Here is a 23,541-nt window from a genome sequence, read left to right as displayed (position 1 = left end):
CAGAGTAACAACATCCTGTTCATGGTTCACCTTAATTCTGGTAGCCTGAGGATCCGTGCAATCATCAAACCGAATACAATACCCAACTTCATGACCCAACACTGCACCTCTTTCATCCGCAACTCGGCCTGCAACCTGAGAAAAGAGATTCTTATTAGCAAGAGGCAGCTCACAGCACACTTCTTCGTTGTATCACTATTTTGTCCATAGAGAATTGGAATCAAAACAGGAACAGATCTAGTGCTTCCAAAGAATTATTTTTTCTTGTTTCAAACACAAAATTCTGTTCAACATAACAGTGCATACTGAACATATAAGCAGCAAGTACTTTTAAAATGCTTTAGTGTAACTTAACAAATCTGTTTCACACTGCTTCTACTCAGGCACGCTACGGAGGTACCTTTCTGTGATAAGTACTCTTAACAGACCTACAAAGGCAGGCACGCAACCAGTCATAATGCTGAGGAAGGACCACCTACCAGCAATTTAAGAACACAGTTGGCATGCAAAAAGGGAAAGAGTACAGGTATATGGCATGCAGAAAAGAGTTATCAGTTAAGCTGATTTGTCCCTGAACTCACTCAGGCTTTTTTTTTTTTTTTAAATAAAAAAGCAACAATTTTTGTAACAGTACTACCCTGGGCCAGTTTTAAGCCAATAGCCCCTTTAGCCAAAAGTCTTGAGTTATTCAGACTTATTCTACAGAATATTAGGTATTATCAGGCCACAGCTTCAGCAAGCTACAAAGATACTTAATAGCTAAAGACACAATAAAACTCCACAATACATACAATAGTCCTAGTAGAATTTCAAGAGCAAGCTACTTTCAGTCATTTGAGTGACATTCTAAACCATACTGACAGGCAGTGAATTCATGATTTCACTTGGAATCTTACCACTCCATCACTTTCAGCCCAAGCATTCAGGCTAATTGTCAGTCTGGGTAATGCAAGCAGAAGTTCAGGAATTTCTGAACTATGCCTTATGCCTCTGCAACTGCCTATCTTTACTTCTGACAGCCCTCATACTCTAGATGGGAAAGCAGATAAGCACACCTATTAAAATAAAAGATCGCTTTCAGTTCAAGGCAAAGCAATAAATCATCAGCTATATCTTTAATCTCCCTGCAACAGCCATACAGTCTGGGCAGATTCCAACAACATTCTCAATCAAAAATCCTACTGTCTCTATATACTAAGCCCTAACTGAGTAATCTTTTTATTCTAGGCTTAAAAATAACGTGCTAAGACATGAAAGGGAAAAAAGAAGTAAGTTTGTCATGAGAAATCATTGCAGTATACACAACACCTCCTGTAGAACTGTGCACTGTCAGCTGCATGTCCTGTGAAGGAGAAAAGGGAGGACACTGCAGGCAGACTGCCCAAAGCACAAGATGCGGATCACTGCTAGAAACTGTTTCCTTAACCATGTTGGATCTTGTCAAAACAGATGAAACAGCAAGTTGTACAGCTGTTCCATCTACTGCATTTTTTATCAGAGGCATAAGCTGATTTGTTGCAGGTGCAGTTTAACATATTATAAAGAACAGGCAAAACGAGGGTTACAAAATGGCACCTCAGTTTTCTGTACAAAAAGAATGCTGCAGCAGAAACTTCAGCCCACCAAGACAGTGTTTGGCAGCAGTTATGCAGACAAGGAACGCTGGATGCTTTCTGTGCACACTGTTACCAGAGAGTATAAGCTGTTGCCCTCAGCATTCCTTCTTCTTCCACTAAGAGTACACCTAGCTGACGTTACGCTCTCCTAGACATACTATGTATGTGAAAAGATTTCCCACAATAAAATTGTTTCCCCTGACACTCTTACAAGGGGAAAACACCCACAACAACAACAACAAAAAAAAACACAGAAAAAGATTAAAGAAAAGTAGGGATGAATTGCTAGAAAGAGGTACACAACCTCCTCTTTCTTCTACTGGCTATGTTACTATACACACATTTACAGCTCTACTTTACTTTGTGAAAGAAGTTAAGGGTCACACAAGCACAGCTGTAGTCCAGAGTCAATCACAGCTCAACCCTGCACAGCCCTTACTTCCGTACACAGTTCTGCTGATACCATGCAATTTTATTTCAAAGCGTCTGTATCTGCAATTCTGGACTTGGAATTTTTGGCAAGACCTACTAATCAAGTTGAATTCCGCATATAGTACCAGCAATTCTGTGAGGAAGATAAGCAGAAACGTCTGTTCATTCAGGAGCTCATGCAGTTGCGATTCCTGCTATTCAGCAAAACCTGCTAATAAACTGGAGGTTATAATGACAACAAACCAGGAAAATTTGGACACGTAGAAACTCACTGAAACAGCAGCAACCCGACGAGGCTGCGTCACTCCAACAACTCTTCCTTCGGCTGTCCAACCAGCTTCTGCTAGGTACTGCAAACAAATATGGAGAAACTAATTGGTTATGCTGTGATTACAGCAAGGTGTAGGTTCTCTGTACGATGTACTTTTTCCTGGTTCCAACAGTAACTGATGCCGGACCTCAGGCAAATCAGTTCCTTAGAGATTTTGTGCATTATTCTCACCATTAAAACTAATATAGTACAATACCTACTTGCTAAGCACATAAGCTTTCAGAAAGCATCTAAGAGTAGTTCTTTGGGTCTCAAGTATTTTTCAACTACTTCATTTTTTTCTCCTTTCCTTTATTTTATAACCCCTTTAAGAAAAAAAGCTGAGCAGCACAAGTCCTGTGCTCACACTGAAGCAGATGACACTCATGCCTAGTCTGCAATTTTCACATTAAAATCAAGAACTAACTTTGAAACAGTCTCAAACTTCTCTCAGTCCTGTGTCAAAAGAGAAAAAATAAAAAAAAAAATTAAAAAACCCACAAAAATATACAATATTCAAAGAAATACCAAGAGGAAAACTTGCACAAAAAGTGTACTTTTTTTCCTTCTTAAAAACACATTCTCAACAAAATTTTAAACACGCTTCTGATAGAGCAATAAACACCTACTACAGCACAGTGACTACTATTTGTACCAGCATAAACTTTTTTGTTGTGCACGGTCCGTTCCTGTAGTGGAAGAAGATTTTATATTACAGATATACCAGCTCCTGCTATCTAATACGAAGCCTTATATTTCTCTCCTTTTGGTCATACACACGAGCACAGGTGAATTTCATTCTCACAGTGCAGTTCTGGGTTGCTGGTTTAACATTTCATATAAAATCCCTCGATTCTACCAAGTTAAACAGACACTTACTTGTGGAATCTGCGTTGATTTCCCACAACCTGTTTCCCCAACAATCACCAGAGTCTGATAATTCTCCACTAGATACAGTATGTGATTTCTTAGCTGAAAGAGAAGATGGCATTTAAGTATCAAAACCACGTATGTACCAAAATAAGAAAATAATTAAAATGATGATATTTACATATCTAACAGACACAGTAAATTAATTTTACATGGAATTTACTCCCAAAAGCTAAACAGTTCTTTAAAATCTATAAATGACACATACAACATATAGTAAATAACATAAATCTACAAAGCCTGTAAAACTGTCAGTAACAAACAAAGAGATCAAGGCCATAAAATAATTATTTTATGTTGTAAAGTGATTCTACACTGCTCTTTCAAAAAGACTTGAGAGCCAGACATCACACAACAGATTTAATATACCAAAAGAAACTTCTGTACCTTAAAAACAGGCAGCTTTTGTCTTTGTTGTTCAATAGAAAGGGAAGCATAAGGATTATAGATGACGGTTATGCCACTACTCTCAGTAGGACTCTGTCTCTCCTCTGAGACACTGACACCAGGACCTTCCGTGCCTAGACAACATAGGTTAATTTTAACTAGAAGAATACACTTCTGCCTAGTGTATCAGAATATATCCAAAATAAATACATTCCTTACAAGGAGGATTCATGGCTAGCAGCATATATCAAAAGATTAACTTTCCTATGAAAATAATCAAAATATTAACTAACAGTAAACACAAAAATTCTTTCAAATGAAATACATGTCTCCTGTTGGTTAAAAAAAAGAAACAAAAAAAACCCCAACGTGAATAAGTATTTGAATTTTTAAAAGAAGATAAAGGAGGAAAAAAAGCACTTCAGAAAAACATACAGCAAGATCTTGGGACCTTTCTTCTCTTCCTGTGCAACAGCTCAGATACATCTTCAATATCCTTCTCAGAATTATTTCCATGGATTTTAAGCCAGCCAGCCAGCCATGTAACAGAACTTCCCTTGACTAACATCAAACTGTATAAACATTCAACCTTGCCCGGTTATGCGATATGCCACTCGCTTTGGATCTGAATTTACCTCAGTAACAGAAACTTGATTTATTCCTACTGCAGGTTACCATAAAACTACTGACAACCAAAAATGCTGAATCATGCAAGTGAACTAGAAACAAAACTTCATCTCAATATGTATCATCTCAAAATGTATCATCTCCAGCTGCAGACTCAACTGGGAAAGTCTGAGAGCAGAGAGAAAGATTCCCCTGTTTTGTAGGATTTGCTTGTTTGGGCTTTTCCCACTTTTTCGACCGTTTAAAAATGGTTAGTCCCTACTCAAAGCTGCCAAGCAAGTTTTACAGCAAACTGATCCAATTTTAAGAATGATTAGCAGTGATTTCAATAACTATTCACTCCCCAGGACAGATGGGGAAGAACCAGGGACTTGAATATCTGGATCTTGACAAATCAACAAAGGTAACAGATATTGCTTCTCATCACACACTGATTTTCTTTCACAGCATTTTCTGTGTATTTTTAATACACTACTGTCAACATATCATTACATATGTACGTATATAGTATATACACATATATTACTACAATATTCAAATTATTAAGAAACTGTTTGCTACACTAATCTTGACTCTGGAATAGCTTTGCAAAGCACAGCACACCACAATGCAGTGACCAATTTAAAAGAAATTACCAAATGCAGACCCACCAAGCTCCCCTTCAGGATATGCGAATGGGAAGGTACACTCTGCCCAAATCCCGAGGGAACAATCACAGAGTCATGGCCCAGCAGAGGCTGGGAGGGACTTCTGGAGATCTAGTCCAACATTTTGCCTACCACAGGGTGAGTTACAGTGGGCTGCTCAGGTCCTTGTTCAGCCGGTTTGGAGACCCCACAACCTGCCTGCCTGCTTGTTCCAGAACCTGAGCATGCCCACAGTAGAAAAGGTTTTTCTCACATTTAAGCTCACTTTCTCACATTTCAGCTTGTGTCCATTGCCTCTTGTACTGTCAGTAGGCACTACCAAGAAGAGTCTTCCTCACACCTCCCTGTCAGGTATTTATGTACGTAGAAATGATCCTCCCAAGACTCCTCTTCTCCAGGCTGCGCAGTCGCTGCCCTCTCAGCATCCCCTCACGTGTCACATGCTCCAATCACTCAGCCCTCTTTGTGGCACTTCACTTTGTGAATCTCCTACAATAACTCCGTGTCCTCCTGGTGCTGGGGAGCCCACGCAGCACCCCGATGTGGCCTGCCCGGCGCTGAGGGGAAGGATCATCTCCCTCAACCTCACCGAAACGCTCCTCCTCACGCAGCCCGAGATGCGGGTGACCACCTTGGCCGCCCAGGCTCACCAGCGGCTCGCACTCAGCTTGTAGCCCACAGGACCCCGAGGTCCTTCTCTGCTGAGCTGCTCTCCCCGGTGGCTGGCGCCTGGGGTGACTCCCCCTCAGGGGCAGGACTGCGCACCACCTTTGTTAAACTTCTTTGGGTTCCCCCGCGCGTTTCTCCAGCCCCCCCCCCGGAAAGGCAGCACACCCACACGGCCAACCACCCACCTCGGTGGGCTGAGGGCGGGCGGGCTCCGTCCCCTTCCCTGCCCCCCCGGTACCGGGCAGAGCCCGGCTGGAGTCACAGAGACCTCTCCCCCCGCACCAGGCCCCGGCGGCGGAGAGACAGCGCGTTTGTCCGCTGCCCCCGGCGCCCAAAACCCGTGCGACCCCCAACAGCCGCCGAAAGCAGCGCCGCGGCTTTCGCTCCGGCCCTCGCCGCAAACAGCCCAGGAGGCCCTCACAGGCCACCCCCCGCCGCCCCGGGACCACCACTCCCCCTCACCCGGCTTCCAAAACTTCACCGGTCCGACGGGCGCCGCCATGTTGGGGTGAGAGGGCAAGCGGAAGCGGCGGCGGAGCCCACGTGACGCGCCGTCCGTTGCCATGGCGCCCGGTGCTGCCCCCGGGGCCTCTGCCGGGCCTGAGGCGGCCTCGGCCCCGCCGTGCGGGGTGAAATAGGTGTAACGCACCTCCGGGTACGAGTCCCGTTACTAAAATCAAGTGTATAACCTGGGGGAGAACCTGGGATTTAACGGGGTTGAAATAATGTCCTTGCCTCATTAATTAAGTAAAGGTAATTGGCGTCCCTTCTCCAGATGAAGGATGACTCCACCTATGTGCACCACAGCTGTTGCACATCACACCGGGCAGCTGAAGGGCTAGAGAGAAAACAATTACAGTAATAGTTAATAGATCCAGCAGTGCCCTACCACAGGCTCGTTACAGCCCATTAAATGTATTACTGAATCAAATTTAATGAAGAATTTCAACTAATTAAGTATAGGTGAGAGTAAAAAAAAAAAAAGAAAAAAGCAAAGAAACAAACAGCTTCTAATAAGTTTAGTAATGCTGTCAAAAATTCCTGCTTATGGAAAAAAATCTAATAATATTTTATATTATTATTACTAATGAAGAACGAGAATGATTAACTTGAGACGTTCGCCATGCGGTTGTGGTCATTCCCACAGACTGCTCTGCCCACCGCTGTGCCTCCGCCGTCACTTGTTATGCTAAGTCTCCAGGTAACCACCTTAAAAAAGTGTTATTCAGCCATAATTAAAGACATTCTTAAATTCTAGCGATTTATTTCAATGTACTTTTCAGATTAGGCCCACTCTATCAAAAATAAACCACAGCTCACCATCACAGTATTTTGTATCATCAATATATTAGCAACTGTTGAGAAAAAAGCCCTACTAATGGCACATGGAAATAGTTGCCTTTTAATGAGATGAATACCAAAGTTAAAAACTTGTATTTGAGAAAACACATACAGATAACAATAGCAAAAATAAGACTGCACAACCAATTTTTTCCATAAAGCACAACATTGTCTTGTTTTCCTTTCATGGAAAATATAGTTAAGGATAAAAATTCACGTTTCAAACTTCTTTACATCTGGATAAAAGTTAAGACTATTGAACTGTAAACTATTGAACATTTACAGATTAGGAGAGTCAGAACTATTACATTTCCATGATTGCAAGCACAGAAGAAAAAGGCCACAGATTAGTTGTATCCTAATCAGTACATTATTGCATTGCCCATAAAGACCATTTTTGTAAGCTCCACGTGTCCAATTTAACATTGTCTTGCTGATGTGTTTCAGAGACCCATACGAAATTCCCCAGCTAAGTTTTAACCTTCCCCTTTGAAGCCCAGGACCCACAAGGCACTTATGCAAGCATATACCCAAGTTTTCTGCAGTAGCTAGAGCCTCAAGAACATGTTGAGAAATGGTTCGTTCATTTGGGGTTTTTTGGCTTTCTTCAGAAACAGATGGATTTTTTTATTTTTTTTTTTTAAATTGAGCTTTCATGAAACCTTAAAAATAAATGATTCTATTTCTGACTTTCATTTTATTGCACGTCTGGCAGAAATAAGGCTTTTGAGAAGTAGCAGCAGCTTCACAGATTTCAAATCTACTCAACTTTTCCCATAAGATCAGACAGCAGTAGCAACCATAAAGAAACCCAAAAGTATATCTAGTAATGCCAAGAAAATAATCTCATTTGTCTTTACTACAAACATAGTAGGTTCTTAGGAATATTACCCCTTGCATGCATTTATTGCACGATGTCCAACAATCCAAGTATTCTTATAATTATAAGAAGAAAAGGTCATTTGTAATTCAATCATTGCAAAAGCCTTGTTTGCCTGACACCTCAGCCCATTCTGCCTAGCGGCACAGCTTTGTGTAAAGAAAATGTAACATTTGAGGACTAGTAGCATGGTACTGATCTACTATTTTCTAGAGTATGGTTACTCCACTTCAGTTCTGTGTCATGAAACAATTCGTGGAGAGTTTGCCCAACACAAGATTAAGCTTAGACTAATTTCAGAGCCATACAGCAGTCAGCAGTCCAGCTATTCATCTTTGGAAGACCTTTAAGCAATATTTTCTATAGCTAGATTCTTTATTAAAAAAAAAAAAAAAAAAAGTTTGCACTACTGAGCGAAGGCACTGCTAACCCATCAGGGTAAAGCATGTAAGAATAGGTTGAAAAATGAAAATCTGAGAGTACTCAAAGTCAACAATGGCTTTCCAGGTGTTAGGAGTTATTTTTAAAAAAAACCCACATCTGAGCCTAAGACAATACCATAATTGTATCTGTTCATCTGCGTTATAGTGGTCTGCAAACGAAACCACAATTCCAGTATCACTTTCTCTCAGTTCAAAGTTTGTTTCCCGGCTGCTCTCACAAAGACACTGTAAGACAGTACGGGGCATGGCCGGCTGGACGTGGTTCCTGAGGTTCTGCTTCTCGCTCTGAGTGAATATGCAATTCATCTCTCCACGATCCAGTGCGGCCTCATAACTAGAGAGCCATTCCTCTTAGTCAGTGGAGGAGAGGCATGCATTGCATTACTTGACACGTAGACTGCCTCCCTTGAGGCATGCAGCCAGCTTCGCTTCCTTTTTAGATTTCCTACAAACGCTCTAAGATACAAAAACTCCATTCTCAGGAAGTTTTCCCTGGTCAAGTCTCTGGAAGACACTGTTATCCTGACCAGCTGGTCCAACACCTCGTTCTTCTTGCAGCTGGATAACTCTTTGAGGTTGATAGGCTTTGACCGTGCATAAAGAATCCGAAATTCCAGGTCAAAGTGTGCAACTGCGGGGCCTGACAGGATCAAAATGTTACTGCTGTTCAGCTTCCCATCCATCCACGTAAAACTAGCAAAAGAAGGAGAAAATTCTGAGTTAATTCAAGACAAGAAGTAAACAAGTATTAATTGAAAATTCTCTTTCATCACATTTAGTTAAATTGTTCTTACGATCCAAATGATGAGCAGTCTGATCTTTTTAGGACAAACTTTACAAGTAAACCGTGATAAGGAAAGCAGTTTTGTAGTGTGGGCTACGCTTTTCCTTTCCATGTAAAGAAATCACGTAAAACGACAGTAAGAAACTGGCACTTGCCTGTAGGAGCCTGTTGTCACTCTAATGCCATCAATCAACATGAACTTTTCACGGACTTTTCCAACAATTTTGGCACCTGACCTCGTGTAGTACGTTTTCCCAGTGATATTTCGAATTCTCATCAACTGTGAAAGACACGGCAAGAGTTATGCGGATTTCAAAGTTCAACGATTGCACTGAAAGGGATAACACACACTAACAAGCACTGGTGAACCAGCAAAGGTTGCTGTACAGTGGCACAAAATTCACCTAGGAACCAAATGATAATTTTGTCTTGTTTTAGTAGGCAAAGAGGTGGCATTAAGGGGCAAACCCACAAACTGACTGAGCAGAACGTGACTGTAAAAACTCCTGTCACCAAATCTTGGAGGGACCCGAACTCCACAGATGCCCGAGAACCTGCTTCTCCATCAGCCTTCAAAGTCTCCGGCGAGCCTGAGCAACTCCAGTCACGTGTTAGGAACGGGACATTCTTCCTGCATTCCTTGAATACTCAAGAAAGCAACTCAGACAGCTCAGAAAGCAACTGTAACATCCACTTATAAAGACTTCAGTTTTTCTATTAATTGCTGCCTTATGCAAGAACAGTTAAAACTTCCAAGAAAGAGCTAGAGCTACATAAACCCCATGTTAAATTGTGGCAGCAGGCATATTAGTTTCTTCTTTTGATAGTTCAAAGACCTCAGTCATACAAGGATCAACTCTTTACCCCTATAAATATGACAAGACTCACCTTTTCCTGTTCCAGGTCAACTCTCAGATCCTTGCACATTTTCAGAAAGTGGGAAAAAGAAGACTGATCTAGAAGGATATACGCTTTAACTTGCCGCTGGCTACAAGCTTCCAAGAGGTCTTTGAAGATATCAGTATCTGTGAAGGAATCCATAACCAGGGCAATCATCTGCAACAAGGAGAAATCATTAGCCTGTTTCCACAGCACCCCAAGGGAGGTGGCACATGAGGAATTTGACTTTCAAATTAAATATCCTCCTCTCCCCCCCATTTTTTTTTTCCCTGGTGGTTATGGAACACGGTAGAGTCTTCTGTGATACGGTATATTGTTCTGCTGTTCATAGGATTGCTGAAACATTTAACAAACAGATGAGAAACAGAAGAGAAAGGAAAAAATAACTCTGATTAGAATGAAGTTCTGTGAAGAGAATGGTATTTTGGTAAAGGTGATTACCGAGTGCAGTACCCTGAGGTGCAGGAGACAACACACTTCACCCCTTCACTATGATCACTTATTCATGTCCCTCTATAGTTAAATAGAAAAAAATACATTGAACTTACAGACAGAAATTGTTAAAGATTATTTGCCCAAATCTTGTTGTCACTTGACTGATTTATAGCAGATAACATCACTTAAGATTTTTATTATTGCATTGTGGAATTTTGTTTTCACTGTAATTTCAGCAGCAGACATTGAAGCTTCTTTTGCCAGGATCCTTATCGTTTTTGGTTCATTAGGTATGATCAACCTAGCCTGAAAGCCTATTGTGGAAATACATCTTTTCTCTATTTAAAAATTGGAGTTCATCCCTAATTAGCAGCAATGATAGCTCCTGCATCTGTTCAGTAGCACATTGCTCATGGTTTTTAATTAAGGTTATACTAAACCCATCCCTTTTTTACAACATAATTTCACCTTCAAGAAAAAAATTACAGAAATCTGAGTATTTTCTCCTTTTCCCCCACCTCTAGAGCGGTGCCAAGTCCTACGAAGGCAGAGGGAGACATGACACCTCTCCAAACACCTAAGTGAGCTGATAAAAATGGTATTTTGTATGAGGAAAAGAAAGACATTTTGCTGTCAGTCTTCTTCAGCTACATCAGTAACTTTAGGTGTAACAGGAGCACGGAGTTGATTGTGGAGATGTTTGAGGGTGCTGAGACTATTTCAGAAGAACCAGAAGAGCAGCAAAATAAATGTATTGCTTCAAGGTTCTTCATCACCCTGATATGGCAAAAACAGGGTGTCTAGTTCTGTGTTAGACAAACTTGGTCTCCGATTCCTAGGCAAGAGGGGTTTTTCCTGAGAACTCATATCTTTTCCTCAAAAGCATTGCCTGAAGAAAAAGGTGAACTTATTTCCAAAACTTGTTCTCCAGAATCTTTGAAACTTTTCAAAGAAACAGTAAAAAAAAAAAAAAAAAAAAAAAAAAATCAATCAGTGGTGTCTGACTGCTCTTTACATCCCACCTCCATATCTAAAATAAAGATGAGTCTTGTCTTCAACTTATTACTCAGATTCTCATGATATTTCAAGCCAAGACCTGATTATTTGCCCAACCTCATTGAGCAAACCCTCCCTCGGGAGCAGCTACGGCCCCCACCGATGCGTGCCGCAGGCTGAACCCCACGGTTCGCTGTGCCCCCCGTGCCCCGTGGGAGCCACGGCCCCTTCGGCGCATGGGACGGGGGCGCGTTGGGACACCGCGCTGGCAGGTGCCAACGCCTCAAGTGGGCACAGCCTGGCCTGGAGAGCACGCACTTGGTTTTCACCAATATGGACGGGGAAAAAAAAAAAGCTTGAAAGTAATGAACTTGTTAAAAAGATAAATAAAAAAGGGTGTGTGTAAAGCAATACAGAAATAGCATAGGAAGTCAAATGAGGAGTTTATTTCGAAGTAAAGGAAGAGGAGGATGAGTAGGGGGGTGTCGGGAGGACCGTGTGGGAGTGGGGTGAGGGGAGCTGGCCCGGGGGCAGCGGGGGCCGAGGGGAAAACGGGGCTCGGGGGGGGGGAAACGGGTGGCACTCACCTGCCGCGCGGAGCGGATCTGCCGCCGCACCGCCTCCTTGCAGCCGTAGATGCTCTCCCCGCAGCCCGGCTGGAAGTGGGCCTCCACCCGCGTCAGCCCGCGGAAGGCGCCGCTGGCGAAGCCCGGCCAGCCCAGCTCCAGCGCCGGCGGCTCCAGGTCCGAGCGCTCGGGGAAGTAGGTGAGCGAGGAGGCGTCGAGGGAGGCGCCGAGCGAGGGCTCCCCCGCCGGCTCCGGGGCGGCGGCGGGCGGCAGGGCGCCCCGCGCGATGGCCTGCACCTCGGGCTCCGAGAGGAAGGGCGGCAGCTGCTCCCGCCGCAGGAAGGCCCGCAGCGCCTCGGGGCCGCCCGCCACCAGCTCCTCCAGCGCCAGCCGCTGCGCCTCGCTGTACGGCCCGGGCGGCCGCGGCGGCCAGCGCCCGCCGCCCTCCTCCAGGCACTGCGAGGGGTTGGCCATGGCGCCCGCCGCAGCCGATCGCACCGGCCCGGCGCGGCCTCAGCTCCACACCGCCTTTATAGCGGCTCGGCCCCACCGCGGGCGGCTCTTCCCCGCCGCCCGCCCGGCCCCGGGGAGGAGCGGGGCGCCGGGGCAGCGTCGCCCACGGGGGAACAAAACAAGTCCCGGGTGGCAGAGGCGGCTGGCGTCTCCCGCCCAGGAAAAGCGAACCGTGGGTTGTTAATTAAGCTGCTCGCCAGCCCCCCATCGAAAGGCCGCTCCCGAGGCGAGGGCGGGCGAGCGGTGCCCCCGCCGCCCCCGGGGACCGCGGGAGGAGCGCCGCGTTAGTCACCGCCGTTCGGAGGGAAAACAAAGCTCAGGAACCGGCGGGTGAAAACCCCCGCGGCAAAAGGAGGTTGTTTGTCAACTGTTTCTCGTTCCTGTGAGAGTACCAAAGCAGCTGCGCGGTGTAACGAAGATAAAAAGCACACAGGACACACAAGGCGGATTCACATACGTTCCAGCACTGCTGAACTCCGTAAAAGCACCGCTGGAGATGGGCTGTGAAGGTGCGTCCCTCGGCTCCCTCCCCGCAGCCCGCCTCACTCCGGCGTTCCAGCGCCAGGGGCCCCGCAACAGAGCTCCTTAGCTTTGCAAACAAGTGCAGACAGAACTTCTGTTGTCCCCCCACACACCTGCACCTCTTTGTACTTCTGCCTTCCAGCTTTAGGGAGGGAGTGGCTGCTTTGAAATCCAAGCGGTAGAAGTAGCAAAGCCTCTTTGTCCATATAGATTTCAGAGGTGCCAAAGTTAGTAGAATGAAGCACTGCAGCCTGTTTGAGTTTTGGATATTTTTCTGTTTCTTCACTCATTCAATTGCTGTTTACAGGAATATTCAAGACAACAGCTGAAATGTGCCATCTACTGGACACACGTGCCAAATAAATAAGAAAATGCATAACCCAGACTCTGATTTGACGTGGCAGAATTCAGTCTGGTCGGCTGCCGAAATACTGGGGTGCAGGTCTAAAGAGTAACAGTACAGGTCAGAGCTTGGATAAGCAATCCAACAAGCGCACACACACACGCACAGAGTACAAATATTCAGATAATGTCTCTGAATCATCTAAGATCCATTTAATACTGAAAGTAGCGTATTTTAAAAGAAACTAGAGTGGCACTTCAGCTTCTCATACAAAGTTAGTAGTGGATAAAAGATAAACAGAGCAGGAAACAGAGTATTTCAGATAAGACACTTTAAAGAGAATACATTTGGGTTTTTTTCCCCTCCACTCTTACACTTATTGTACAATAATATTAGCAAACATAACCCATAACATTTTGTAGTGCATTTGTCAGTTTGCTTTTGTCATGTGCTCTCAGTGATTGTCTCACACCTAAGTTCACTCCAAAGAAGGAAGTTGTTTACAGGTCTCTTGATGGAAGCAAGATGGTTCAGACATTCCTAGGCCAAGCCAGAACTGGAAGCTCATTTTACAGTGCTAAGACTAAAAGTCTTAATTCTGTTTAACAAGTTGCACAAGAGAGAGTTCTTCAAAGTCATCCCAAAAGAAAAGTACATCAGGTATGCTGCAGCAAGACACTGATCTCTAGGTATCACCTCATCTCCCACTCACAAGCACCAAAACCGAACAGTTCAGCAATACAATCCCATTATTATTCTTACAGGTCCAATATATCCAGCTTTTAGTTCTGAATACTAGAAACATTTACATCAGGGCTGTACCTAAAATGGGTACAGCCATCTTGGAGTGCTAAGTTGCTACTTCTTGGTCTTGGTTTTAAAAAAATGCTCTTCTGAGGATGTGTATATATGTATGTATGTATGTACACAGAGGCATATGTGTGTGTGTGTGTGTTTGTGTATGTGTATCTATACAGAGGCATGAGAGTATAATCAAGCTGATGAGCTAGTTAGCTCGGTCCATTTCAGAAGGCTTAAACCATGGAAAGAGAATACAGTTGAAGGTAAGAACCTGCAACTGCTCCAACAGACCCTTCACAACTTTAGTTGAAGAGCAATGTATATATAGCTGAAGTCAGAATAAAATTAGGTTTATGTTTTTATAAAAGTTGTTACCCCTCATGCCAACGATAAAGTAGAAATAAAAGCCAATATTAAAAATAATAATAAAAAAATCTCAGTATACCTTGATGTAAGCTAAATCTCCAATGCCACTCTGAGCGAGATCACTCTGACTCAGATTTTTCCATGTTTACAGAAATTAAAGCCAGAGCATTAGCAATCCTAGAAAGCAGTAATAAGTTTACTTTTCAGGTTAAACATCCAGAATTAAAATGAACCTTCACCAGTAATGCATGTAAGAAGAATATGCAAGTAGTTACAGTATAAATAAACCCCTCTTTTTTTTATTGCTTAAATTGCATAGTATAAAACAAAGTGCTGCAGAGTGATGTACATGTGTATTAAAAGAGTAAATTTGCTGGAAGAAAGTGGAAGAATTGGCAGGTACAAAGTGACTGTAATTAGAGGCTGGAGCTTTTGTGCTCTGCATTCAGTGCAGTTGTCATTTATTCAGGGAAAAGAGTGAAACGTCCCGGAGGCTGCGCAGGCTGGCACTGATGTCACGCCTCTGTTTTAGATTGCATCTTCCAGTGTATTGGGTCATGTAGCTTTCAGGCACACGTCCCCTCCGAGACAGGATATCCACCATGTGGCTGAGCTTTGACCTGATAGTGGAGTAGTGGAATTGCCTCTCTTTATGCAGTTTTTGGAAATATTCTGCCCTGTGACTGCTCGAGTAGTCAAAGGACCGCACAGAAGACAGCGAGCCGGTAGAGCTTCCAAGAGAGCACTGGGACGATGACGAAGACAGTGATCGCAGACTAGAATTTGATACAGCCTTTCCAGACAGAGAAGATTCTTCTTTTGACAACTTTCTGTGAAACAGGGGTGTTTCTGTGTACTCGCCTTCCCTTGTCTGCGTCACTGCAGTCTTCAGCAAAACTGAAGTCTGAGTGCCCATCATTCTAGCAGCAACAGAAGTCTGAGTGCCATTTTCTGTTGTTACAGCACTGGTCTGCGTGGCAGCATTACACGTGGTCACTACAGGCTTCTCTTCCCATGGGCCAGTTTGAGTCGATGCGCTTTTCCGTTCCACTATGGCCTCTTGATCGCTGAACGACACCTCTTCACAGAGGAAAGAATGCCCCAGGTTACAAGGTTTTCCTCCAGCAGTATCTTCAGCCTGATCTAGTTTTTTCAAGAATTTCTTTGGAGTACTAGACAATCTGGCAAATTCTGCTCTCAAGTTGCCTTCAACAGTGTATTCCTTAGGGGACTCTATTCTGTTTTCCAGGTGATCAAATATCCCGCTGTTCCTGCAGCTGGATGGCCACTTAGGGCTGATGGGCATTGACTGGGCATAAAGAATCCTGAACTGGAGGTCAAAATGTTCAACCACTTGACCTGACAATAGCAGCAAGTTACTGCTGTTCAGCTTCCCATCAGACCACGTGAAACTGTTGAAAACAAACCAAGATTCACAGTTAATCTCCAGTGCATTTCAACACGTACAGCTACAGCTAGCAAGACTCAGCTTAGAAGTGCTGCACATAAGGAAGGTATAAGTCTATAGACTATTCACTCTCTCTTTTTCAGGAAGAACTCTATTTAGCCATGGCCAAGTGCTTTGCTAGCAACAAGTTGTGTAAACCAGTTTTCCAAAGCTGTTTCCAGTTTTGTGTTAGCCCCACTTTGACCCAGCTAGTCCACTTGCCATTGGCATTCATTAATACCAGGCATGAAGCAAAGCTAATACATCCTTTTTGCAGAAACTCCCCCTTTCCATAGCTTCACCAGACCCCAATACTTGCCTGTAGGAGCCTGTTGTCACTCTAATGCCATCAATTAACATGAACTTCTCATGGACTTTCCCAACAATTTTGGCACCCGACCTCATGTAGTATGTGTTTCCAGTGAGAGTTCGAACTCTCATCAGCTGTTTCAGAAGAGAAGGGAAAAAGCAACATTAGTTTGAAGTTAACTTCCAAAAAGTTCTGATTAGCAATTCTACCTAAAAGCAGCTACACACACTATGGGAATGAAATGAACTTCCTTACATTGTCTGCGTGTGAGTCTTATTAATTACATGGTGCTTAATTTCTGTTACATTAGGAGAGTCTGGAGAGTTAAGCTGGAGAGAACAGCTTATTCAAACGAATTACCACCCACAAAGTGAGGAGTTCTCCCCATCCAGAGAAACTCTCACTAGGGTAAACATAATCCTGTCCAATGACATGACAGTCCTGTCAGCTTATATTCAGAGGAATTAAGTAAACCACCTGGGTCACATCATCCGGACCCTTTTAAAAGAAAGCAACTATGCCTTAGTGAAGAAATGAGATGTTACCAAAGCTATACCACCCTTGAGCTTCCCGTGTTTCTGTTTTCCTTAGCAAGCAGTTCCTTGAGCCAAAGAATAAAGCTACTTAGATCTTGCAAAATTAAATGCTTGAAAATTGTTGCTTCCTCAGGACAGGGATCACAGTGTGCACTCCACCCAGCACACCAGGTTGCTGCATTGTGCGGCTGTAGCTCCTACATACAGGTAGTGTAGGGTAGGAATAGATGTGCCTTTTCTGCATGGTTTTCACCGAGTTTATGAGCAGTTTCACATGTTGGATTAGAGACTGTACTGAAACCACATGATACTGAGCCTTGATCTTCAAGAGCTGAGAAACATTTCAGAAAGTTGCCTTTTATATCGGTTACCAAACAGACAGGATGCTTTAGTCTTTCAAGAGTCTGATGTTTTAGAGAAGGGCATCTTTGAGATCCATAACTATAAACCATACCACAAAAAAAATAAAAACAAGCCACACCCACCCACGTTTCATACTTACGCTTTCCTGCTCAGGACAAACTCCTAAGTTCTTGCACATTTCCAAGAAATGGGGTAGAAAGTCCTGGTCAAGAAGGATATAGACAGGGACTTTGCGGTTGTTATAGGCATCCTGAAGATCACCAAAGATATCAATGTCTGTGAAGGTATCCATCACAAGGGCAATCACCTGAAAAAAAAAAAAAAAAAAAAAGTGTGACAACACTTGTTCAAGGGCTTTATTTTACACAAGGCCACATCACTGCCTCCCCCAGACATTTCTCCTGCTGCTATCATCGAGGCCAGATGCACATTTTTTTGTCCTGCTGCCTAGGCCCTGGCAAGTTAGAGAAGATTCCTATATTCGCACAATGTTTCTAAAAATTCACTGTGCCCTGGAGTGCAAAGCATAAGCCTTGAAGAGTTTTTTTTCCCCCCTCACGTCTGCTGCTGCTTTTGTATGCTTTCACAGCCAACTTTCCTACGTAGTTGGGCCCTGATGGCATGCATCTGCGAGTGCTGAGAGAGTTGGCGGATGTTATTGCTAGACAACTCTCCATCGTCTTTGAACGGTCATAGAGAACAGGAGAGGTGTCTGAGGACTGGAGGAAGGCTGACATCACTCCGATCTTCAAAAAAGGCAAGAAGGAGGACCCAGGGAACTACAGACCAGTTAGTCTCACCTCTGTCCCTGGGAAGGTAATGGAGCGACTCATTCTGGATGTCATCTCCAAACACGTTGAGGAACAGGAAATTATTGGAAGTGGTCAACACGGATTTACCAAAGGTAAATCATGCTTGACCAATCTGATAGCTTTCTATGATGTTATAACTGGTTGGCTGGATGAGGGGAGAGTCGTGGATATCATCTACCTTGACTTTAGAAAGGCTTTTGACACTGTCTCCCATGACATCCTCATTAGGAAGCTGAGGAAGTATGGGCTAGATGAGGTGACAGTGAGGTGGATTGAGAGTTGGCTGCGGGACAGAACTCAGAGGGTTGTGATCAGCAGCACAGAGTCTAGTTGGAGGCCTGTAACCAGCGGTGTCCCCCAGGGGTCAATACTCGGTCCAATTTTGTTTAATATATTCATTAATGACCTGGATGAGGGGACAGAGTGTATCCTCAGCAAGTTTGCTGATGATACCAAACTGGGTGGGGTGGCTGACACCCCAGAGGGCTGTGCTGCCATCCAGCGTGACCTGGACAGGCTGGAGAGCTGGGCAGAGAAGAACCTAATGAGGTTCAACAAAAGCAAGTGCAAGGTCCTGCACCTGGGGAGGAAGAATGCTAGGCACCAGTACAGGTTAGGGGCAGACCTGCTGGGAAGTAGCTCAGAGGAGAAGGATCTGGGGGTTGTGGTAGACAGTAAGTTATCCATGGCCCAGCAATGTGCCCTTGTTGCCAAAAAGGCCAATGGAATCCTGGGCTGCATAGGGAAGAGTGTGGCCAGTAGGTTGAGGGAGGTCATTCTCCCCCTCTACTCTGCACTGGTGAGGCCACAACTGGAATACTGTGTCCAGTTTTGGGCTCCCCAGTTCAAGAGGGACAGGGAACTGCTGGAAAGAGTCCAGCAAAGGGCAACTAAGATGATTAAGGGCTTGGAGCACCTCCCTGATGTGGAAAGGCTGAGAGAGCTGGGACTCTTTAGCCTGGAGAAGAGAAGGCTGAGGGGAGACCTTATTATGGTGTACAAGTATCTAAAGGGTGGGTTGAAGGAGGATGGAGCCAGGCTCTTTTCAATGGTTCCCAGTGACAGGACGAGGGGTAACGGGCACAAGTTAGAACACAGGAAGTTCCGTTCAAATACACGGAAAATCTTCTTTACGGTGCGTGTGACAGAGCACTGGCACAGGCTGCCCAGGGAGGTGGTGGAGTCCCCTTCTCTGGAGATTTTCAAGACCCGCCTGGATGCAATCCTGAGTAATGTGCTCTGGGCAATCCTGCTTTGGCAGGGGAGTTGGGCTGGGTGATCTCTAGAGGTCCCTTCCAACGCTGAAAATTCTGTGATTCTGTGTCCCATAATATGGCCTGTTGGTAACACCAGGGAAGCTGTTGAAGCAGAATCAGGAATCCAGAGAAGCTGCTTCCACTCCTGTGCTCCCAGCGTGGCATAGCTGCTCACCACTGCCTGCCGGAGAATTAGCTCGAATGGCCTCCTCACTGTCGCAACTGAACAACTAACAAACCCCAACTGATTTCTCTTTGTGTGGGAGGAAGGCAATGCCGTCCCTATATAAGTTACCAGGAGATATACTAGTTCTGAAACAAAATATAAACCGAATACACTATTTCCAGACTCTTACTAGAGGTTTTCTGAGTTTCCATCCCATACCTTCACAAGAAATCCTTCCACTCACTCAACAAGTTCTTTACAGAAGGCAAGTCCTAAGATGGGAAGATTTTCTCTCAATGGGCCGAAGACAAGACACCAGTCCTACTTTTATGCACAATCTCTCCAGCTAATTCAGAGCTGTTTTGGTGCTAGAATTGTCACCCTTCAAAACCAGGAACACACATCTGTGTAGGGACACAAAGGCATAGAGGGTTTGGATTCATAAATTACTTTTCGATTCTCTTTCTATTAGACCAGCATCAAGGATGATTATACAACTGCTGTGGGTACCTGGCACCTGCCCTTATCAGACACGAGGCATCCACGCACTGCTGCAACACACCCAAGGCGTGTGTACCCATGCAACGCAGCTGCTCTGTGTGTGGCATTGCCTGGACTTGGAGGAAACATTTCCCACAAGAACAGGCTAAGCTCTGCATTCCCACCTGTGCCCTGCTCCCTAAGGGACTGGCTCCGTATGGATGAGTTGGTGTAACACACACAGGCACGTTGGCATTTCTAGATAAAGTTAGTTTATGCTCGTGCTTCTTGCGTCTCTCCTGGGCTCTCCTCCACCCAACCACTTGTCTAAGTGTCAAAGGAAGAAAAATAAGATGCTTTTGAAAAGAACAGATGAGCAAGAAAATAACCCTTGAAAACAGAACAATTCACGCTAAAACCCTTGGAAACACTGGAGCCTTCAAATGACTACTCAATTAGCAGCACGTTTGAGTTCTAATCCCAGAATTAGCAGCTGAAAAAGAAATACACTTATCGTCAGAATGACCAAAAGTACAGTTATGTTTGGAGGAGAGAGAGCAAACCCTTTTCACTACACTCACCCATTCAGAATAGCAGAGGCAAGATAGCAACAGTGTCCCCTTTAGCCACTCAAGCAAACCACATTTGAGCGAGCTGAGAAGAAACTATACAGCATCTGAAGTTTTCCCATTCCTCACATTAACCTGAGGAACTCAGACATGATTGAGCAATATCACACAGCACCTGATATTCAGCAAATTAAAGGGCGTCAAAATTTCTCTCCATTGAGTGTCCACAAAAGCGCTCCCCGGATCAGGCATGTACACAGCAGTGCAGGACCAGCTTGCCTGGCTCTTGGCTCTGTGCAAGGGAAGGTGTTTGGCAGGGTGCTACAGGCAAGAATGTTACAAACAAGTACAGCTTTTTTGAGAAACAGATCTTTTCATGGAGTTTACTCAAGTCACCAGACCGGTCTCATCTACCTGATAATGATCATTTGAGAACAGAGCTTCCCGGTGACCATTTCTGGCAAGCAGCCCATCATTCATGTCATCCTCACACACACCCCCTACGCTTCTGCACTCTGAAGCGAGCAGGGACTAAGTTCAGTCGCTGATTCACCCTGTGCCATGATTGAGCACGTTACACACTGAGCCAGCACTTGCTTCACCTGGCCACCCGAAGAGGAAGCTATACATTTAAATTTTAGCTAAGCCAATTGAATGGCTGCTAACAAGAGGGTGGTTCCCTCCTAGGGATTACAGTTGGAGGCTATAAACTCAGGAAACATAATGAGTTACGGAGAACAGTTAGAAGTTACTATGCCCGCATGATTTTAAAGCCATACTCCACATCAGATCAAAGCTATCCAATCCTGTAGGAGAGAAGTCCTTCTAAGAGCAGTTCTGCACATTACTTATGGGCAGTTAATAAAGTGAAGAAGGGAAGAGGTGAAGAAGAGAGATATAGTCATAGGGTTATCTCAGTAGATAACCCTCTTTTAGAAGGGAGGCCTTTTTTTTGTGTCACATCCTTTAAGGGACAGTAGGAGGTTTCTGCAAGCAAATCCGGCTTGCAAAGCACATCATTAAGGAACCCGGAATAAGAAACCTTTCAGTTTGAATAAAAGCAAGATCAGCTTGAAACAGCTTGAAGAGAAGGCTCCAGGGAGAACTTAGAGCCCCTTCCATTCCCTAAAGGGGCTACAGGAGAGCTGGGGAGGGACACTTGGTCAGGGAGAGGAGCAACAGGATGAGGGGGAACGGTTTTAAACTGGAAGGGGAAATTTAGATTAGATATTATGAAGAAGTTCTTTACTCTGAGAGTGGTGAGCCCCTGGCCCAGGTTCCCCAGAGAAGCTGTGGCCGTCCCATCCCTGGAGGTGTTCAAGGCCAGGTTGGACGGGGCTTGGAGGAACCTGGGTTGATGGGATGTGTCCCTGTCCAGGGCAGGGGGGGTGGAGCAAGATGGTCTTTAAGGTCCCTTCAAATTCTAATGTAATTTGATGAAACCAGCAGGTGGTTTGGCCATGAACAGCAGCAGCGGTTCTGCACGCAGCGCAGGGGCACGGGGAACTCTTGGCCCACCACCTTTGGAGCAATGTCACAGGGAAAGCGCCATTCTGCGGGAATAGCACGTGGACACACACCGTCAGGATGAGCACCGCTCCTTGTGCGTTTCCCAGCTTGTCCTCCTAACGGGGCTCCCTTTGCTCGACAGAGCTTTTAAAGCCGCTTGGCCCTGCCTAGTGCCACACCAAGGAGATGCTTCAAGACCCCTTCCAACGCAAACCACTCCCTGATTCTATGATACTGTTGATTTTTCGCTCCGGTTCGCAGACCCGCTGGAGAAGGGCCCCGGGCAGAGCCCGCACCCCCGGGTGGCACTCACCTGCCGCGCGGAGCGGATCTGCCGCCGCACCGCCTCCTTGCAGCCGTAGATGCTCTCCCCGCAGCCCGGCTGGAAGTGGGCCTCCACCCGCGTCAGCCCGCGGAAGGCGCCGCTGGCGAAGCCCGGCCAGCCCAGCTCCAGCGCCGGCGGCTCCAGGTCCGAGCGCTCGGGGAAGTAGGTGAGCGAGGAGGCGTCGAGGGAGGCGCCGAGCGAGGGCTCCCCCGCCGGCTCCGGGGCGGCGGCGGGCGGCAGGGCGCCCCGCGCGATGGCCTGCACCTCGGGCTCCGAGAGGAAGGGCGGCAGCTGCTCCCGCCGCAGGAAGGCCCGCAGCGCCTCGGGGCCGCCCGCCACCAGCTCCTCCAGCGCCAGCCGCTGCGCCTCGCTGTACGGCCCGGGCGGCCGCGGCGGCCAGCGCCCGCCGCCCTCCTCCAGGCACTGCGAGGGGTTGGCCATGGCGCCCGCCGCAGCCGATCGCACCGGCCCGGCGCGGCCTCAGCTCCACACCGCCTTTATAGCGGCTTTGAATCCAAACAGCTCCGCGCCGCCGCCGCCACTGGGAGAGCCGCGTCCCGCCCCGCGCCCCGGTTGGCTGTGGCGAAGCGGCCCGGCCCCGCCGCCGCCGAAGAGGGGAAGCAGCGGAGCCGTTCTCCGCCGCCTGGGGGCCGGGGAACCGCGCAGCCCCGTTAGAGCCCCCAGGCCCCGGCGCTCCCCTCCTCAGGCCCTGGCTGAGGCGGCCGTTTCCCGCCGCCGGGCCGAACCCCTTCCCGGCGGCGTCAAGGCCTGACACAGAGCAGCCCCATGGCCGGCCCCGGCCCTCCCCGTTCCTCTCCCTGGGAGGGTGAGGGTGGTTCGCCTTCGGCCCGGTCACCCCCACGCGAGAAGGACCCTCTTAATGAAGCGTGTTAGTGAATGCTGGGCCTAATGCCTCGGACATGACAAAGTCCAGGAAAGGCAGTTCAGGTTTTGGCCTTCATGCTTGTCCCCATCAGGAGTTACTGCTGCCTGCTGAGGAATAAAATTACACCTTCCGACTGCTTAGATTTACTCTGCTGGACGGTTCCTGGCTGTACTTGACGGTTGTAGGGGAGGCAGAGACAGGTATTTAGGCAGTAGCAAAACATAAGCCAAGTAAATAAAAACTCGGTGGCATTTTTTGTATTATTAAAAGAAATTTAATATATTTTTTAAATTAAAAAATTCAATCTCTCTATTAAAGACACTGAGTCAGGTGCTAATACTGTCAGACATACCCTTTTGGCATGAGTTTTACGT

The 23,541-nt window shown here is 45.9% G+C and overlaps 3 protein-coding genes across 4 annotated transcripts in view; all 3 read right to left on the bottom strand.

Moving 5' to 3' along the window:
• Positions 1-6,120, bottom strand: part of DHX35 (DEAH-box helicase 35) — a gene marked incomplete at its 5' end in the record, with an annotated part of 30,626 nt that extends 24,506 nt beyond the window's left edge. Inside the window, 5 exons of one of the 2 annotated variants that reach the window (XM_082491235.1) lie at positions 31-135; positions 2,321-2,398; positions 3,238-3,330; positions 3,676-3,809; positions 6,081-6,120. In XM_082491235.1, the coding sequence (XP_082347361.1) occupies positions 31-135; positions 2,321-2,398; positions 3,238-3,330; positions 3,676-3,809; positions 6,081-6,120 (450 nt within the window). The remainder of the gene's footprint in view (positions 1-30; positions 136-2,320; positions 2,399-3,237; positions 3,331-3,675; positions 3,810-6,080) is intronic. The other variant, XM_082491236.1, reaches the window with a different exon arrangement.
• An 855-nt stretch (positions 6,121-6,975) lies between these two features.
• On the bottom strand, positions 6,976-12,437 carry LOC309678160 (protein FAM83D-B-like; the record flags this gene model as incomplete). The annotated part of the gene is made up of 4 exons (XM_082491119.1): positions 6,976-8,975; positions 9,222-9,346; positions 9,955-10,122; positions 11,985-12,437. 4 exons carry the CDS (start codon positions 12,435-12,437, stop codon positions 8,585-8,587), a joined length of 1,137 nt encoding a protein of 378 aa, XP_082347245.1. The 3' UTR covers positions 6,976-8,584.
• A 2,412-nt stretch (positions 12,438-14,849) lies between these two features.
• LOC309678110 (protein FAM83D-like) lies at positions 14,850-22,722 on the bottom strand (the record flags this gene model as incomplete). The annotated part of the gene is made up of 4 exons (XM_082491050.1): positions 14,850-15,920; positions 16,275-16,399; positions 17,304-17,471; positions 22,270-22,722. 4 exons carry the CDS (start codon positions 22,720-22,722, stop codon positions 14,966-14,968), a joined length of 1,701 nt encoding a protein of 566 aa, XP_082347176.1. The 3' UTR covers positions 14,850-14,965.
• Positions 22,723-23,541: the final 819 nt, after the last annotated feature.

This window comes from Vanellus vanellus (assembly GCF_965231255.1).
Source record: "Vanellus vanellus genome assembly, chromosome: 15".
Taxonomy (NCBI): domain Eukaryota; kingdom Metazoa; phylum Chordata; class Aves; order Charadriiformes; family Charadriidae; genus Vanellus; species Vanellus vanellus.
Note: the sequence above shows the minus strand (reverse complement) of the source record. Positions and strands in the feature narration are given on the sequence as shown.